Raw genomic sequence first — 20449 nt, forward strand, 5'->3', positions numbered from 1 at the left:
GGAGACTGACCTTGGAGCCTGCACTTAGATACGATGTTCCTCAAACATCTTTCTTTTCAGGCACGTACCCATGAGTTCAGACTCTAAAGCTTTGGGCAGTGTTCTCCTCTGCTAGGAAGATGGCACATTCATGCCCATTTGCCACTCCTCCAACTCCCTTGTGCTCCATGAATCACCTGGTGCCACATCATCACTGATACGATCTAATTCCACCCCCTGCCACACACCCACTCGCCCACGGAGTGAAAGTGTCTGAGCTGGTTTGTGGATGTGCTAAAGCAGCTGATGCAGTGAATGACATTAAGAGGTTGGGAAAATGAGACAGTCGTGCTCCAGGGACTCGTGTAGCCTGGTCCTCCTCTATTCTGTGCCTCATCGTGATCTAACCTTGGTGTCATATTTGACCCCGAAATGGGCTTCTGAACACATATCTGTGCCATCACTAAGACTGCCTATTTCCACCTCCGGAACATCGCATGACTCTGCCCCTGCCTCAGCTAATCTGTGTTGAAACCCTCATCCATGCCTTTGTTACCTCTAGACTTGACTATGCCAACACACTCCCGGCCAGCCTCCCACGTTCTACCCCCTATAAAACTTGAGGTCATCCAAAACTCGGCTGCCTGTGTCCTAACTCGCGTTCCATTCATCCATCACCTTGCTGACCTATATTGGCTCCTGGTTAAGCAACGCCAGATTTAAAAATTCTCATCCTTGTTTTCAAATCCTTCTATGGCCTCGCCCCTCCCTATCTCTAATCTCTTCCAGCCCCACAGCCTTCCGAGATATCTGCGCTCCTCTAATTTTCATCGCTGCACCGTTGGTGGCTGTGCCTTCAGCTGCCAAGACCCTAAGCTCTGGCATTACCTCCCTTCACCTCTCTTTCTTCCTTTTAAGATGCTCCTTAAAACCCACCTCTGACCAAGCTTTTGGTCATCTACCCTAATATCTCCTTCTGTGGCTCGGTGTCAGATTTTGTTTTATAATGCTCCTGTGAAGTGCCTTGGGATGTTTTACTACGTAAAAGGCAAGTTGATTGTCCTCGTCAACAAGGAAGAAATTTATGCCCTATTGCTCCTCTTCCTGTGCCTCTCCTCTCCTGTTGCTGTGGTGTATTTACAGGAAAGGAGGATACAAGCTAAGAATGAATGAATATTGGCTGCTTGGGATTCAGGGGGTGGAAGCTTGTGGCTGTGAGATTCTTCACAGGAATGCTATGGCAATAGTGGAGGTGTTCAGTCATTAACCTGGCACCGGCAATATTTCTCTGACCTCACCATCTCTGATGGCAAGAGCTAAATGCCTCCCCATGATCTCCACGGCCACCCTCCTTGTAGATTATGAGGTTCAGTCAGGTTGGGGATGCCCCCTCTGGTGGCCTGCCTCTCTGGCATTGTGCATTTCCTCCAGCAACAAGAATGAGTACATTAAGTGAAGGCTAACATTTGAGTATGTGCCAAGTGGCCTGGGAGAGCTGATGTAAGAAATGGGGTGGTATAAATCTCTTAAAATGGAGGAAGGTGTTTTAGGGCTGTGCATGCAAGTAATTGGTGTTAGGTGGTGGGGAGTAGTGGGGTGCTTGGGTAGCCATAATGCAAGATCCTCAGTGCCCTGCTAAACCAGAGTGCATTGCAGAGGGTTAGTTGTACAGCTGTTACTTTGAGGGTGAAGAGTGTGCTGGTGCACAAGGAAGAAGTGCAGAGTGACAGGTGTATTAACTTTATAGTCCCTGGTCAGGTGATTGAATTTTTTGTGGCACTGGTCTGCAGTCCTAGGGGTGAGTTGGCACTGTTCCAGTGCTACCTCCCTCCACTTGGCATGAGTTACATTTTTGGAGGTCTCCTGGCATGGACACCCAGAAGTCTGTCTCTAGAGCTCAATTTCATCCAAACAAGGAAATGGCAGAGCAATTAAACAAATACTTCACGGAAGAGGCCACAAATAACTTCCCAGGAATGATAGGGAACCAAGGTCTAGTGAGAAGGAGGAATTAAAGGAAATTAGCATTAGTAAAAAAAGTGTGCTGGAGAAATTAATGGGACTGAAAGCTGATAAATCCCCAGGGCCTGATAATCCACACCCCAGAGTACTAAAAGAGGTAGCCATGGAAATAGTGAATGCATTGGTTGTCATCTTCCAAAATTCTATAGATTATGGAACAGTTTCTGCAGATTGGAGGGTGGCAAATGTAACCCCACTATTTAAAAAAGAAGGGGGAGAGAAAACAGGGAACTACAGACCAGTTAACCTAACATCAGTACGAGGGAAAATGCTAGAGTCTATTATAAAGGATAACAGGACACTTAGAAAATAGCAACAGGATTAGACAAAGTCAACATGGATTTATGAAAGGGAAATAGTGTTTGACAAACCTACTGGAGTTTTGAGGATGTAACTGGTAGAATAAATAAGGGAGAACCAGTGGATGTGGTGTATTTGGATTTTCAGAAGGCCTTTGATAAAGTCCCACATAAGAGGTTAGTGTGCAAAATTAAAGCACATGGGATTGGGGGTAATATACTCTCATGGATTGAAAATTGGTTAACAGACAGGAAACAGAGCAGGAATAAATGGATTTTTTCCGGGTGGCAGGCGGTGACTAGTGGGGTACCGCAGGGATCAGTGCTTGGGCCCCAGCTATTCACAATATATATCAATGATTTGTATGAGGGAACCAAATGTAATATTTCCAAGTTTGCTGTCAACACAAAACTAGGTGGGATTGTGAGTAGGATGCAAAGAGGCTTCAAGGCGATCTAGACAAGTTGAGTGAGTGGGCAAATACATGGCAGATGCAGTATAATGTGGATAAATGTGAAGTTATCCACTTCGGTAGGAAAAGCAGAAAGGCAGAGTATTTTAATGGTGATAGATTGGGAAATGTTGATGTACAAAGGGATCTGGGTGTCCTTGTACACCAGTCACTGAAAGCAAACATGCAGGTGCAGCAAGCAGTTAGGAAGGCAAATGGTATGTTGGCCTTCATTGCAAGAGGATTTGAGTACAGGAGCAAGGATGTCTTATTACAGGAAACTTTGTGCTATCCGGCACCGACCTGTTGCCGTCCCATCAAAACCGCCGGACAAACCAGCACTAATGTTGAAACATACGGAGATTTTGAGCTCCGTATCTGGCAACAAACTCTGTTGCTTAGCAACAGCTTCTAAACAGTCGGCCGTACCTTGCAAGCGTCTCTGTAGCTTAGCAACAGCTTCAGCGAGACCTTGCAGAGCCTGACTGGTGGAAAAAAAAGCAATGAAGAGAAAAAAAACCTAACGAAACGGCTCCTGATTTTTGCCGGTGGCGCGAGCATTCCAGTTAACCTCCGGATAAACCAAAGTTTCCTGTACAGTTATACAGGGCCTTGGTGAGGCCACACCTGGAGTACTGTGTGCAGTTTTGGTCTCCTTACCGAAGAAAAGGATATACTTGCCATAGAGGGAGTGCAGTGAAGTTCACCAGACTGATTCCTGGGATGGCAGGACTATCGTATGAGTAGCAAGAGGGTTTGAGCACAGGAACAAGGATGTCTTGCTACAGTTGTACAGGGCCTTGGTGAGACCGCACCTTGAGTATTGTGCAGTTTTGGTCACCTTAACGGAGGAAGGACGTTCTTGCCATGGAGGGTGTGCAGCGAAGATTCACCAGGCTGATACCTGGGATGGCAGGAATGACGTATGAGGAGAGATTGTGTCGATTGGGCTTATACTCACTGGAGATTAGAAGATTGAGAGGGGATCTCATCGAAACCTATAAAATTCTGTCAGGTCCGGACAGACTAGATGCAGGAAGGATGTTTCTGATGGCTGGGGAGTCCAGAACCAGGGGTCATAGTCTAAGGATAAGGGGTAAGCCATTTAGGACTGAAATGAGGAGGAATTACTTCATCCAGAGTGTTGAACCTGTGGAATTCTCTGCCACAGAGGGCGGTGGAGGCCAGTTCATTAAATTTATTTAAGAAAGAGTTGGATATATTTCTTGAGGCTAAAGGGATCAAGGGATATGGGGAGAAGGCAGGGACAGGGTACTGAATTTGGATGATCAGCCATGATCTCATTGAATGGCGGAGCAGGCTCGAAGGGCCGAATGGCCTACTCCTGCTCCTATCTTCTATGTTTCTATGTAAGAGAGAGATTGGATTGACTAGGCCTGTATTCACTAGAGTTTAGAAGAATGAGGGGATCTCATTGAAATGTATAAAATTCTAAACAGGGCTAAACAGACTGGATGTTTCCCCTGGCTTGGGGGAGGGGGGTCTACAATGAGGGGTCAGTCTCAGGATATGGGGTAGGACATTTAGGACTGAGATTAGGAGAAATTTCTTCACTGAGGGTGGTGAACCTGTGGAATTCTACCACAGAAGGCTGTGGAGGCCAAGTCACTGAATATATTTAAGGAGATAGATAGATTTCTAGACACAAAAGGCATCAAGGGATTTGGGGAAGAGAGCGGGAATATGGTATTGAAATAGAGGATCAGCCATGATCGTGTTGATTGGCCTACTCCTGTTTCTATGTTTCTCTATGTGGCATTCCTGATGCTTGGAGCTTGCCCCAGAGTTTGAAGTTGACCCCTGAAATGATGGCGAAATTGGTGTCCATGATGGTTGGGTGGGAGAGGAGTAGGGTCATGTGCCCTCCTGCCAGGGCAGTGTCTGTAAACTCCAGCAACCTATGCACTCAATACCAATCAGAATATTTGGGCTAGTTTTTTTAGTTTGTTAAATGAAGAATAACAGAAGGTTATGCTGATCGGGTTAGACAAGAGGGGTGTGAGGAGGCTTGTGTCAAGTGTAAACCCTGGCATAGACCTCTTGGGCCAAATGGTCTGTTTCCACGCTGTACATGCCATGTAATAACAGGAAAAAAAATCTATTTGTCTAAATTTTATTTTCACAGGTTTGCCATCGATGTGTACTGCGGCCACGATATTGTTTTTCACTTCAACGCTCGTTTTAATGAGGGTGGCCGTCAAGCACTCGTTCGTAATAGCAGGATCAATAATGTTTGGGGTGGAGAAGAAAGGGCATCAGCAAGGTTTCCATTCAAAAAAGGAGAACGATTTGAAGTAAGTGAAATACTCCTGCTTCAGGTGAAATTCAAACCCAATCCCAGAGAATAGATAACGTGCTAACCATAACCTAGATTCTTTTTCCCCCACTAGTATTGCCAGATAAATAAGTTTAATTTAAGCAAAATCATTTGAAACTCAAGACAGGGATCCATGAGGCTGGGGATTTTCCTGGTCCTGCTGTAGCCCAGCCACGACCCTTGCCCAGTTTTAGTTTGGTATTTGTGGCAGGCTCTTGCAGGATTCCCGCCAGTGGCCCAGAGGAGAATCTAAATATTGCTGTAGCAGGAACACTGCTGAGGCACCTGAAGTGATGGGAGTGACATTGAAAGGGCCACAGGCACCCGGAAAATGGAGCAGCACAAGACAAAGCCTTGGCTGAGATGGAGGCCTTCAGGTAAACGGTCAGAGGTGGCATCTTGTGGGCCTGGTCCCTCCATTCATTGCCACATGTGGGGCCAATCCACCACAACCCTGGAAATGGGCCAGGAATTCAGGGCCCCGATAAGAGGAGCAGCAAACATTACAAGATATTTAATATCTGCTGAAGCAGGCCCAGAACCTAGTGGCCAATTAGACACACAGACTAGCTGAAACCAAGTGAGGTTTATTCACCCTCGGCAGTTACGTCTTTAAGTACAGCAATGAACAAGACAGCAACAGGGATTACTTTCTAGCCTCCACCACCTTCTCCAAACTCAACTGAACTATTTCCCTGCCGTTTATCCTTACGGGCTGGGAGTCGTTCCTGATTAAAGACAATTATTTCTTAAAGCTATACTGCCTTGCCTTGGTCAGTCTGTCATTTTACATAACTTCTTAAAGTTATACCCCTATCTTGGATACAGAGCTCTCAAAAGCCTATGGCTCACATTGTCCCTCTCACTGTTACATATCCCCCCGCCAGCAAAGAGCCAGGGGCTCGAGCGATTTCTGTCATAAAGCACGACATTCAAGAGAGGGCATTCACATTCCCATGTGCCGACCCGGCTCCATACTGAACTGTAAGGGCATATGGTTGGAGGAACAAAAACCAACATGCAACCTGGGCATCCTTTTCCTTTTTTGCCTAGATCCACTCAAGGGGGACATGATCAATTACCAGTCGGAAGGTTCTCCCTAATAAATAGTACTTCAGTGTCTCCACCACCCATTTGATCATGAAACACTCCTTCACTATAGCATAGTTGTGTGCTTGAGGTAGCAACTTTCTACTCTTGTACATTACAGGATATTTGGCCACTTGGATAGTATTGTCCCTAGGCCAACCTTCGACACCTCCGTCTGGAAGATGAACTCTCAGGAGAAATCCAGGACGATCATGGCTGGGTCTGAGCACAAGGCATCCGAGGTCCCCAAATGCTGTTTCTCCTCCAGGGGTCCATCGGACAATATTCAGCTCCAGAGATTTGATTAGACTTGTCAAAGGATACACCGTGGTGAAGTCTGGGATAAAATGTTGATAATATCTGCCAAGGCCCAGAAAATTTCTTTGACTCTGGTCTGGGCCATTTTCCAATGGCCTCTACTTTGTCGCGTTGGACTCAACTAGTCTGCCCTTCACTACATACCCCAATTAACATGCCTCCAACAAACCCAAATAACATTTCCCTGGGTTGGGGTGAAACCTGCCTTTCTTAAGCTATCCAGTAAAGCTTCTAATTTTTGTTGAAGGGCCTCCCAGGTCATTGCTGTAGGTTACAATATCATCCAGGTATGCAGCGGCATACTGAGCATGAGGCCTCAAAATCCGATCCATTAGCCGCTGAAAGGTGGCAGGAGTCTGTGCAGCTCAAATGGCATCACTAGTATAAACCTCCAGATTAACAGATTCTGCCAGAGAAAATGTATCTGCCAATACCCTTTTGTAAGGTCCAGGGTGGACAAGAAATTGGTGTTTCCCAGATGTTCAATTAGCTTGTCCATTCTAGGCATCAAACTTAGATGTGGGGTTTAATTTTCTAAAATTACAGAATCTCCATGACAGATAGGGTTTTGATTCCATAACTATAGGATTTGACCATTCACAGATTCTTCTATTACCCCTAGCTTTAGCATTGTCCTGACCTCTTGGGAGACCTCCTGTCTTTTGGTCTCAGTTTCACAGAGACCATTACAATATCATGTTTAATAACATTAGTTTTCCCAAGTCGTGAGGTAAAAATCCATAACTTTTTACTAATTTTAGCAGGTTTGATCACTGCTGTGCAGTCAGTTCTTCGCCAGGTGAATTTCCCTGGTTTCTCGGCTCTGAATTCCCAAACGAAGCTCTGGCTCTGACACATGGGTCTCCTGATCTCTCCACGGTTTTAGAAAATGATAAATCTGCTCCTTCTGTCTTCTCCCAGGCTGACTAACTGTAGTTTACAGGCCCTACTAGTTCCACAATCTCATATGGGCCCTGCCATTAAGCCACTAATTTGCTCTCGGGCATGGGAACCAGAAGCAAAACTCAGTCGCCCTGACGGAGCTGCCTCACCCCGGCCTGCTTATTTTAGTAGACCCGTTGCCTTTCTTGGGCCATTTCCAGGAGTTCCCATACTATAGGAGTGACCGTCTCCACCCTCTCCCTTATTTTCAGGAGGTGTTCCAGCACAATTCATGAAGAGCTAATCTGTTCCACCCATTCCTCTATTAATATCTAGAAGCCCACGGGGTTGTCTCCCATAGAGAAGCTTGAAAGGTGAAAACCCTATGGAGGGGAACTTTTTCAAATTGCAAATGCCAAGTATGGTAACAGGGCATCCCAGTTCTTGCCCTCCCTGTCTACTACTTCTTTTAACATGCTTTTCAAAGGTTTATTGAAATGCTCCATTAACCCATCAGCCTGGCGATGATTACAGAGGTTTGTAGAGCCTTAATCTTTAACACATAGGTCTCCCACTGGTTTGGATATAAACAGAGCCCCCTGATCTGTCGGAAGCTCCTTTGGAATTCCTACCATGGAAAATACCCTTACCAATTCATTGGCAATATTTTTTGATGCCATGTTCTGTAAGGGAATATCCTCTAGCTACCTGGTCGCATAATCAACTATTACTAGAATATGCTGGTATCCCTTGGCAGACTTTTCCAAAGGCCCCACCAGGTCCACTGCAATTCTTTTGAAGGGTACATGGATTATGGGTAGAGGGACTAACTGCGCATGGAGACAGGGTTTAGATCTTGCCAATTGACATTCTGAACAGACATTACAATACAGCTTCTTTATAAATCCCATGCCAAAAAAAATCTAAGAATTTCTCCTGGGCTGTTCATGGAGAGATGTCCGCTCAACATGTTTATGGGCGAGATCTAATGTTAGACGTCGAAAGGTTTTTGGAACCAATAGTTGTTCTACCTCTATCCAGTGTTCACTGGTCACCCTGTACAACAAATTGTTCTCAATGATATAGTAAGGCCCAGCACTTTTTAATTTTGCATCTACTGGGTGTCCATTGACCGTTAACACATTGGTTTTCAAGTTCTGGAAAGCTGGGTCGTTAGCCTGTCCCCATTTGAAATCTGTCATACTAATGGGAATCTCCTCTAGGGAGTCTTCACTTCTCCAAAGAAGGTCCTCTCAGGAACCTTCTCCCTCTGTCTGACAGGTGCTCTACTCGTGGGAGCACCTAGTTGATCTGCTAAAATTGTAGGGACCTTTTCTCTAACTCCTAGAGATTTATCCCACCTCCATTAGATTTTAGTTTCTGCCCAACCCCTGAAAGAGGTCGGGGTCCAACAAAGGGAAAATTGAACGAACTCCTCATTGATTTTAGTGTCTGACATGGGCCTGTTCTGAACCTAGTTTTTAAACAAGGGCTTCACATTCCAGAAGATCCCTCCTTCCCAGGATCACTGAGGGAGGCCTGGAATTACCCCTACAGTAATTGCCTAACTTCATCATACTCTAAAATGACAATAGTAGTGGGGTAATATTGCACCTCCCCATGTACACAGCGTATCCCTATTTTGGACCCATGAAGTAACTAAAAGGTCAGACCAGATTGTTGGCTACCAAGGTCACGGTGTACCGCAATTAGCACAGTCACCTTTTTACCCTTTAACTTTTTGGGCTTTTAAAAAAAAATGGATGGCCTCCACATGGCTCATGGTTTGCACTTATGTCAATCAAATAATTCTCCCCAGAGGCTGGATTCTGGTTTCCCAGACTATAATCCATAGGTTCCCCAATGTTAGGACGTTGTTTTCCAATATGCCTTAACCCATCACAATCATAACACCTTAACAGCTCATCACATTTTACACTTAGTCATCAAAGAGGTTACAATGTCCTTTCACAGCTTCTTGCTGCACTTCAGCACCTCCTTGCCCCACCTATACAGTTTTACCGGGGTCTCCGCATTTCTTCGGGCTAGGAGGACGCCATAGGGTCCTCGAGGGGACATTTCCTTGATTGCGAGCCAGTTCCTCCACCGCCAGATGCTGCTATATGGACACCAATTCCTGGTCATCCGCCAGCTCTCCTTGTCCGACCTTGTTCCTGGAGCTCGGAGGTAGAGCTTGGATAAATCAGTCCACAATCTTCGCTGGGTGATTTGTCTTCGGCTGCAGCCATTGCCGGGCTAGGTATATCAGGTCATACATCTGTGATCTCAAGAGGTTTCCCCACCTCATAGGCCCAGGCTTGAAACAGTCGAGTTCTCACCATGGGAGTTATTCCAATATGGGTCAGGATTTCAGCTACATCCATTGGTTCCAAGTCAAAGTATGTCTTTTGGGCATCTCCGACCAAAAAAGGTGTTACAATCCCTACCCACTGTTCTTTTGACCACTTCTCGTTCAGCACATCGTTCAAAGGCCAGAAGGTTTGCCTCCACATCAGCCGGAGTCATCTTTTGCAATATCAAGCTAGGCCGGATAGGCTGTGGGTCTGTCACCTTGGATCCTCCCGACACCAGTCTCTGCATCAAATACTGGATTTTGGTCTCAGTTCTTTCCACTTTCCTCATCATGATCCAGTTTGTTTCTTGCTGGAGTTCTAGAATCTTTAGTCAGCTCCTGTCATGTCAATGTTCTTGGCATTTCCTTTTTTTATTAGTTCATGAGATGTGGGCATCACTGGCAAGGCCAGCATTTATTGCCCATCCCCAATTGCCCTCGAGAAAGTGGTGGTGAGCCGCCTTCTTGAACCGCTGCAGTCCGTGTGGTGAAGGTACTCCCACAGTGCTGTTACGGAGGGAGGGAGTGCCAGGATTTTGACCCAGCGACGATGAAGGAACGGCGATATACTTCCAAGTCAGGATGGTGTGCGACTTAGAGGGGAACTTGGAGGTGGTGGTGTTCCCATGCACCTGCTGCCCTTGTCCTTCTAGGTGGAAGAGGTCGTGGGTTTGGGAGGTGCTGCCGAAGAAGCCTTGGCGAGTTGCTGCAGTGCATCTTGTAGATGGTACACACTGCAGCCACGGTACGCTGGTGGAGGGAGTGAATGTTTAAGCTGGTGGATGGGGTGCCAATCAAGCGGGCTGCTTTGTCCTGGATGGTGTCGAGCTTCTTAAGTGGTGTTGGAGCTGCACTCATCCAGGCAAGTGGAGAGTATCCCATCAACACTCCTGACTTGTGTCTTGTAGATGGTGGAAAGGCTTTGGGGAGTCGGGAGGTGAGACACTCGCCGCAGAATACCCAGCCTCTGACCTACTCTTGTTGCCATAGTATTTATGTGGCTGGTCCAGTTAAGTTTCTGGTCAACGGTGACCCCCCAGGATATTGATGGTGGGGATTTTGGCAATGGTAATGCCGTTGAAGGTCAAGGGGCGGTGGCTAGAAGCTTGCTTGTTGGAGATAGTGCCTGGCATTTGTGTGGCGCAAATGTTACCTGCCACTCATCAGCCCAAGCTCGAGTGTCGTCCAAGTCTTGCTACATGCGGGTGTTGACTGCTTCATTTTCTAAGGAGTTGCGAATGGCACTGAACACTGCAATCATCAGCGAACATCCCCACTTCTGACCTTATGATGGTGGGAAGGTCATTGATGAAGCAGCTGAAGATGGTTGGGCCTAGGACATTGCCCTGAGGAACTCCTGCAGCAATGTCCTGGGGCTGTGATAATTGACCTCACTCAGAACCTCACCTCTGGAATTCAGCTCTTTTGTCCATGTTTGAAACCAAGGCTGTAATGAGGTCTGGAGCCAAGTGGTCCTTGCGGAACCCAAACTGGGCATCAGTGAGCTGGTTATTGGTGAATAAGTGCCACTTGATAGCACTGTCAACGACAATCATCAGCAAAGTGATGGAAGGCGAGAGTAGACTGACGTGGCGATAATTGGCCAGATTAGATTTGTCCTGCTTTTTGTGGACAGGACATACCTGGGCAGTTTTCCACATTGTTGGATAGATGCCAGTGTTATAGCTGTACTGGAACAGCTTGGCTAAAGGCACAGCTAGTTCTGGAGTACAAGTCTTCAGCTCGACAGCTGGGATGTGGACAGGGCCCACAGCCTTTGCTGTATCCAGTGCGCTCAACCATTTCTTGATATCACGTGGAGTGAATCAAACTGGCTGAAGACTGGCTTCTGTGATGGTGGAGACCTCAGGAGGAGGCTTATATGGATCATCCACTCGGCATTTCTGGCTGAAGATGGTTGCTTTTGAGCTGCTAGATCTGTTCTGAATCTATTGCATTTAGCACAGTGGACTGTGTCCTCAGTGTGAAGACAGGACTTCATCTCCACAATGATTCTGCGGTGCTCACTGCTACCAATGCTGTCATGGACAGATGCATCTGTAACAAGTAGATTGGCGAGGATGAGGTCAAGTAGGTTTTTCCCCTCATGTTGGTTCTCTCATACCTGTCGCAGGCCCAGACTGGCAGCTATGTCCTTCGGTCAGTAGTGGTGCTACCGAGCCACTCTTGGTGATGGACTTTGAAGTCCCCCACCCAGAGTACGTTCTGTGCCCTTGCTACACTCAGTGCTTCTTCCAAGTGGTGTTCAACATGGAGGAGTACTGACTCATCAGCTGAGGGAGGGTGGTAGGTGGTAATCAGCAGGAGGTTTTCCTTGCCTATGAGACTTCATGGGGTCCAGAGTCAATGTTGAGGACACCCAGGGCCACGCCTTCCCGACAGTATACCACTGTGCCGTCACCCGTGGTGGGTCTGTCCTGCCAGTGGCTCAGGTGATGGAGGAGTTTGAGACATTGGCTGAAAGGTATGATTCTGTAAGACTATTGCTCTCCCAATTTTGGCACAAGTCCTCAGATGTTGGTAAGGAGGACTTTCCAGTGTGGACTGGGCTGGGTGTGCCATTGTCGTGTCTGTAGCCAGTGCCGAGGTCGATGCTGGGTGGTCCATCCAGTTTTATTCTTGTGTTTTGTAGAGGTTTGTTACAACTGAATGTCCTGCTAGGCCATTTCAGAGGGCAGTTAAGAGTCAACCACATTGCTGTGGGTCTGGAGCCACATATATAGGCCAGACCAGGTAAGGATGGCAGATTCCCTTCCCTCAAAAGGACATTCGTGAACCAGATGGGTTTTTACAACAATACGGTTGTTTCATGGTCACCATTACTGATATTCCAGATTTATTTAATTAACTGAATTTCAATTCCCCAGCTGTTGTGCTGGGATTTGAACTCACATCTCTGGATCATTAGTCCAGGCCTCTGGATTACTAGCCCAGTAACAACCACTAAGCTACTGTTCCTCCATGATGGTGGGTCTTGGACTTTCTCAGAGTGCCAAAATCCAACTTCTGACACCACGTGTAATAAGCTGAAGCGGGCCCAGTGGTCAGTTGAATTCTCAGACTAGAGCTGAAAACAAGTGAGGTTTATTCACCCACACCAGTTGTGCCTTTCAGTACAGCGATGAAAAGGCAGCAACAGGATTTACTCACCAGGCTACACCTTCTCACTCTCCGGTTTTTCCTCTCCAAACCCCTCTTTTCAACGGAAGTGTTTCCTTGCCTTTTATCCTTACAGGCTGGGAGTTGTTCCTGATTTAAAGGCAATCAAGGTCAACAATTTCTTAAAGCTGTACTAACTTGCCTTGGTCATTCTGACATTTTATATAACTTCTTAAAGTTGTACCCCTATCGCGAATACGGAGCTCTCGGAAGCCCATGGCTCACATATTGTCCCCTTCTCACTCACTGTTACATTTTAACTTTGGTTAACTTAACTTGTACATTATGCAGAACTCCTTTCTCAATGCTATGTTGTAAGTTTTATAAATAGAACATTTTCTGAACCACTTTGCATTGTGGTAGTTACTGACCTCCATTGCTAACCCTCTTGGGACCCATCCTGTGCTCACTCTTCTTACTGGCAATTGGCAATTTAGAGTTAAGCATGTGCACCCTTTTTAAAGGGGCACAACCAATAAGGACTGCAACTTAACCAAAAATTAAAAGGAAACTTAACAAATTAAATTAAAATACTATACCCCGGGGTGATGATGCACTCCAGTCCCTCCGGTGACCAATGGTCAGGGAAGGCCTCAAGCGTGCCAGTCAACACCACGTGCTCCATCTTCAAGGACACCCAGGCGCGAACGTAGCCACGGAAGAGAGGCAGGCAGTCAGGCCGAACGACCCCCTTGTCCGCCCACTGCTTGGACCTGTTGATGGCCACCTTGGCCAGGCCCAGGAGCAGTTCTGCAAGGCGGCCCTCCAACTTGCCTGCTTTCTCTGCCTCCCCCCCCAGCACCGGGTGACCAAAAATCAAGAGCGTGGGACTGAAGTGCAGCCAAAAATAGAGGAGCCATTAGGAATCCCCTAATGATATTCAATGGAATCCCTAAATAATTATACAATTTACACAATTCTAATAAATATAAATGTACTGAATTTCAATTTTATTCATACGTCCCTTGCACCAACCTCAATAAAAAAATTAATTTTCTGATAAATAATTTTAAACATCTTAATCTGGGCCAATATTTGCATAAACTAATTTAAAGTGTGCGTGCATCATTTTGGATTTAATTTTTTTAAATTTAAGGCATACTGTATATATACACCCTTACGCTGATGAAAGCAGGCTCTATGCCTGCTTTTACCAACCATAAGAGTTTCGTGGGCAATTGCTGGGCAGTTGTTGGGCAAATGGCTCAACTCTGTGCCAGCGAAACTGATTTTTCATGCAGTTCGAATGATCTGTCAAGGCATACCTTGACAGATCACAAGTTCCGGATTTGGCGCATGTGCAAGTGCATGCGGAAACCCTGAAGTTGCGGTTCCTTTCAAATGGATTACGACGGCGTACTAAGAGTACGCTGCAAGGGAGACTGCAAGTTCAAGACCATTATTTTGCCTTCATGACAGCAGTGACTACACTTCAAAATAATTAATCGGCTCTGCAGTATTTTGGGACGTCCTGAGGCTGTGAAAGGTGCTACCTAAATGCAAGTTTGTTTGTTCTTTAATGCAGTAAGTAGAAATAGAATTGAATTCAATAACTGTGGATGTTCAACAAAGCATAATATTTGAAAGGAATAAATCGATTTATTTTTAAATTCTCCAGATGCTGATTCTTGGTGAACCAAACCAGTACAAGTTGGCTGTGAATATGGAACATTTGTTGGAATTCAGACATCGTTTCAAGACTTTAAACGACGTTACCAAGGTTTCCCTCAATGGTGACATTACTCTGCATGAGATGCATTGGATGTAAGCCCACAGAAATTATTTTAATGTGGATACCAGCTCTTCTTGCATGTATGCAAAGATTGTCAATTTTTACTGCACATTCATTGTTTTTATGTGTAAAATACCAGTTGATTTAGATTGATTTGAAGGCTGTAACACAACTGAATATTCTGATGACTTCCCAAACTTAGAATGAAACCTGAAAGGTTTATTCATCCATTTACTTTACAATACTGCTGTCACTGAATCCATCCCAGAATTTACTGAATCATAAAAGCACAGAAAGCGGCCGTTCAGCCCATCAAGTCTGTGGCTGTGTTTTCCCCAAATGAGTTATCTTGTCTAATCCCACTTGCTGCTTGTTTGCCATACCCTTTAATATTCCTCTTTTTCAAGCAACATTTAATTGCTTTTAAAATAATTCATGGACTCTTCTTCGTGGTTGAGAATTCCATATTCTGACCACCCTCTGTTGAGATGTTTTTCCAACCTCCCCTTGTGTGTGATTATGTTAAATTTGTGTCCTCTGGTTGTTTCGCCAACCAGTAGAAACAATTGATTACTGTTTATCTTTATTGTAACCCTTTAAAATCTTGAAAACCTTAATCAGGCCATCCCTTAATCTTTTCAGCTATGAAGGAAAAAAATCCTAATTTCTCAAGTCTCTCTTCATAATTGTAACTTCTTATCCCTAGCACCGTAGTGAATTTATGCAACACATCTTCCATTAGTTTCATATTCTTGCAGTAGAGCCTTTGCAACTACACACAATGATGTAAAAAGACTACTGAGCGTGAGTATAAAACAAGGCTTTAATCAACTGTTTCAAAACCATGAGATTCTAGTTACATCACTAGTTCCTGGTTACAGAAACATCCTGAGCAAGCTGGGCCCACGCCCGAGTATTTATACTCCTTGGACGGCGCCACCAGCTGGCCGCCCAGTGTTACTTCATGTGTCATGATAAGATTCATGACACACAATACTCTAGCTGCAGCCTAAATAAGGATATATTTATTCATCAGAACTCGGATTACTGCAGCTATAGCTCACTCCAACACAACTGTCCTTTGCTATGCAACTTTGTGTAGCCCACCATCGTACCATGACTTTAGTGCCTTCCGAATATGTCGGCTGTGACAGAACACCTGGGTACAATAATATTGTGACTAAAAATTGAGGAACATTATCATGTGTAGCGAGACCAAGCTTTATATTTGCTGATAAAATAAATAAATATGATCAAAATATATTATGTGTGTACAGTGGATCAATTTGTTATGCATTGGAGTAGAAACTCGTTCGCGCCTGAAGGGGTGAGCCCGAGGCACACCTGATGTTGGGCCTCGTGCCTCATTTAACTGACACGAGCTGTAATGATATCAGCAAATAGTGATGTTATTTGCCTGTTTGATTATCATGTCTTACCAGCATGTTTGCCTGGTTGATTGCTTGTGCCTGACCAGCAGAGGTCATGTGAGAGACAAGCAGTTTAGTTTAGTTTCAGTTTCGCTTTAGATGGATTTCGAACATGATGTCTCCTGTAAATGCTGTTAACTGAGTTGAACATACTTTAGATAAAAAGTCATTCTCTTTCATAAATGTCTCGTCATTGAACCCACAAAGAAATCAATACATGGTGTCAGAAGTGATTGAAAGAGATGAAGAGGAAAAATCTGAAGTTAAATCAGCTCTCCACAAATTAGCAAGCCAAAAGAGAACATCGTTGCTTACCATTGGAGAATAGCTAACGAAGTGAAAAAATGGAAGGTTTACACCTACCGGCGACGCTTCAGTTGACAGGTAATGTGGCTGAAAATTGGAGAAGGTTCAAACAACGTGTGGGGTTGTATTTATCAGCAATCGGAGCTGACGAGAAAAGTAATAAAAGGAAATCATCACTTCTTACATGTCGTGGGTGATGAGGCGCTGGAGGTGTATAATAACTTCACATTCGCTGCTAATGGAGACAAAATGAAACTAGATAAAATAATGGAACAGTTTGAAGCCTACTGCATACCTAAACGTAATGTGACGTTTGAGAGGCACAGATTTTTCACGTGTGTACAGAAAACGGGTGAGACTATTGATCAGTATGTGACTGAACTGAAAAACAGAAGCAAATCGTGTGAATTTGGGGGACTGACAGACTCGCTGATAAAAGACAGACTGGTGTGTGGTATTCCAGATAATGGTCTAAGGGAAAGACTGCTAAGAGAGCAAGATCTAGACCTGGGAAAAGCCATAGCACTGTGTAGGGCTACAGAGACTGTGAAGTTGTAGGCAAAGGAGCTGTTCAGTGACAATAGCTGCAACGTGGATGCAGTGAGAATGAACGGACACAAACCGTTTAACAAAAAGCGCCAATGTGAAAAAAGAGGCGTGGCCAGCGAACAAAAATGAAAGGGACAATCGAAAGTCATGTAGTCGATGCGGTACACAGCATACACCAAAAAGTGTCCAGCATATGGTAAAACATGCAATAGTTGCAACAAAAACAACCATTATGCCCGTTGCTGCAAGAACCAAGCGCAACAAAGCAAGGTCCATACAGTAGATGAAAGCGAGATAGAGGAGTTCTATGTAGATGTTGTGTCTGAAAACAAAGAAGAAAAAAGAGACTGGATGTTGACACTAAAAGTGAATGACATACACATTCCATTTAAATTGGATACTGGAGCACAAGTTAATGTGATATCAGAGACTGATTTTAAGAAAATTAGACCCAGACCAAAGATACATGGAATAAAAGTGAAAGTGACAGGATACTCAGGTACTGATATACCAGTGAAAGGAAGATGCATTGTCAAAGTGACACACAAGGACAGAGAGCACACGCTAGCATTAATCGTGGTGCCAAAGGATGTGCAAGCCATACTAGGTTTAAAAGCCTGTGAGAGACTGAACCTGGTAAAGAGAGTCCTCGTTGTGGAAAGCGAAGGAGAAACAGTCTATGATTAACTGAATGTTGCGTACACACCGGGTAAGCTGATGTATACAGCAGACATGTTGTCCAGAGCTGTTGACCCAAGTGAGCCCGCAAACACCACAATGGATGAAAAAGTGAACGCCTACGTGGACATGATCACAAGTGCACTGCCCATAGCAGATGCAAAAATGGAGCTCATAAAGACTGAGACAAACAAAGATGAAACAATGAGACGACTGAGGAAAAGCATCTTGGATGGATGGCCCAACATGAAGCAAGACTGCTCACCTGACATGGCAGAGTACTGGAACTGCAGGGCGGAACTATCAGTGGTCGAAGACATCATCTACAAAGGAAGTAAAATAGTTATCCCAAAGAGTCTGAGAAAAGAGATGCTAAAAAGGATCCATGGAGGACATCTGGGAATCGAAAAGTGTAAGAAAAGAGCACGAGAGGTGATGTACTGGCCACGAATCAACCAAGATGTGACAAATGATGTGTCAAAACTGCACAATATGCCTGAAATATCGAGTAAGCAATCCGGTAGAACCACTAAAGCCACACCCAGCACCAGACAGACCTTACCAGAAGGTAGGCGCTGACCTATTCGTATGTCAAGGGAAGGACTATCTTGTAGTCACAGACTATTACTCCCTGTATCCAGAGGTTTGTAGACTGTACACCACCACTGCAGATGCTGTGATAAGATGTATGAAAGCCATATTCTCCAGACATGGCATGGCAAGCGAGGTCTTCACAGACAACGGACCTCAGTTTTACAATGCAAGTTTCCGACACTTTGCCAAAGAGTGGGACTTTGTCCACACAACGTCAAGTCCTCACTTTCCACAGTCCAATGGTCTAGTGGAAAAATCAGTCCAGACAGTGAAAAGACTGATGTACAAGGCAAAAGACAGTGGAACTGACTTCTACCAGAGCATGCTTGTATACCGCACAACGCCGCTCGAGTGTGGTATGTCACCAGCCCAACTCCTTATGGGACGTCGGCTAAGGTCAAACCTACCCATCCCGGAGAACCTCCTGAAAACAAAAGGGGGAGAAAGTGAGGAAGTTCAAAGAGCAACAGAAAGAAAAGCAAAAGTACTACTATGACAGAGGAACACAAAACCTACCTGAACTCCACACTGGTGACCAAGTAAGGTTCAAAGACAAAACAAACACATGGACTCAGAAGGGAACTGTCCTGAGTGAAGTTCAACCAAGGTCATACACCATTCAGACAGATGAGGGTGCTGTTCTGAGAAGAAATCGTCGAGATCTTCTCATGGGACCAGCCACAGCAAGTCAAAAGACTGATACTGTTGAACAACCTGATCACACAGCAGGTCAAAAGACTGATACTGTTGAACAACCTGATCACACAGCTGAGAAACCATCATCTGAGGCAACAACTCAGATTCAAGGACAATCAATCAGAATATCCTCAAGATGCGCGAAGCCTCCTGAGAGACTCATTGAGCAAATTTAAGGACTATTGTTATAGAAGGAAGTAATGTTATCTTATTCTTTCTTCAAGTTCTAGTGTATTGACAGATTTCATGTGAACACACAAAGCAATGTTAAAAAACCTTGATCATGATAATGATAATGTAAGTTCATTAAGTGTTACAGTTAAAATGCAGATTAATACAAAGAAAACATGTTAGTTAAAAGTAAAATACTTTTGTTTTAAGAAAGGGAGATGTAATATCAGCAAATAGTGATGTTATTTGCCTGTTTGATTATCATGTCTTACCAGCATGTTTACCTGATTGATTGCTTGTGCCTGACCAGCAGAGGTCATGTGAGAGACAAGCAGTTTAGTTTAGTTTCAGTTTCGCTTTAGATGGATTTCGAACATGATGTCTCCTGTAAATGCTGTTAACTGAGTTGAACATACTTTAGATAAAAAGTCATTCTCTTTCATAAATGTCTCGTCATTGAACCCACAAAGAAATCAATACACGAGCGAGCTGCGGACACTTACCTAGATGCCTCGGGCAGCTCGCCAGGGAAAAGCCTTTGAATATCGGGCCGCTGCAACCATCAGCTAAGTGCTTAAAAGGGAAGGCTATTTGGGGGGGGGTGGGCGGGCAGCAGGTGGAGGTCGCGATCAGGGCCGGGTGGTGGGGGGGCTGGTGAAAGGAGGCTCACTTATACTGGTATACAGTCCTACAGGTACTAGCAACCTTCCAGTATCTCGCACATGTGGCCATTCTGCATATATGAGGCAAGATAATGAGATTTGAAGGCAGATCGTGACGGCAATCACGCCAGTGCCGCCATTTTCATCATCATCGCTGAAGCTAACATCCTCTCTTAACCTCGCACAGCTGAACGTGCGTTCTGCAGCAGGAAGGACCCCCCATCAGCGCTATTTAAAGGAATCATCACCAACTTTTAGGTAACTTTTTGATTTCTACTGGCTCTGTAAGTTTGTGGAACTATTTGGAGCCTTCTAGAGTAATTTGAAGTTGGTGAGGTGACAGGGAGTGGTGCTGCAAGTGGAGAAGGCCTTGGTTCTGACTTCAGGGGTTCAGGCCAGACCACTTGCTCCCAGTCATGGGTGCTGTAGTTGTCATCCCCCTTGGCCTGCAGCATGGCAGGGAGATGGAGCAGAGGCAGCAAAGAAGAGGACAAGCTGCTCACAGAGGAAGAGGGAGGAGGGGTCTCAGCACGAGGCCTTACCCACTTAGGGTCTTCCGAGAGCAATTCGCCAGAGCCAGAAGCAGTGTGTGAGGCGTCTGCGCTTTACCAAGGAGATGCTCACAGAACTCTGCCATATTTTGCAACCAGACCTGGAGCCTCACTCCAGGGCAAGGACAGCACTGCCAGTGACTGTGAAGGTGACCATAGTCCTGAGTT

General features: G+C 45.2%; 1 protein-coding gene across 1 annotated transcript in view; it reads left to right on the top strand.

The window, feature by feature from the left end:
• Positions 1 to 15905, top strand: part of LOC147109356 (uncharacterized) — a 37999-nt gene extending 22094 nt beyond the window's left edge. The window contains exons 6-7 of the mRNA XM_086002308.1: positions 4899 to 5067; positions 14531 to 15905. Of these exons, the coding sequence (XP_085858434.1) occupies positions 4899 to 5067; positions 14531 to 14680 (319 nt within the window). The 3' untranslated portion in view covers positions 14681 to 15905. The remainder of the gene's footprint in view (positions 1 to 4898; positions 5068 to 14530) is intronic.
• The last annotated feature ends 4544 nt before the right edge of the window (positions 15906 to 20449 follow it).

This window comes from Somniosus microcephalus, chromosome 12, assembly GCF_052327205.1.
Source record: "Somniosus microcephalus isolate GS21.2 chromosome 12, FLI_Smic_1.0, whole genome shotgun sequence".
Taxonomy (NCBI): Eukaryota; Metazoa; Chordata; class Chondrichthyes; order Squaliformes; family Somniosidae; genus Somniosus; species Somniosus microcephalus.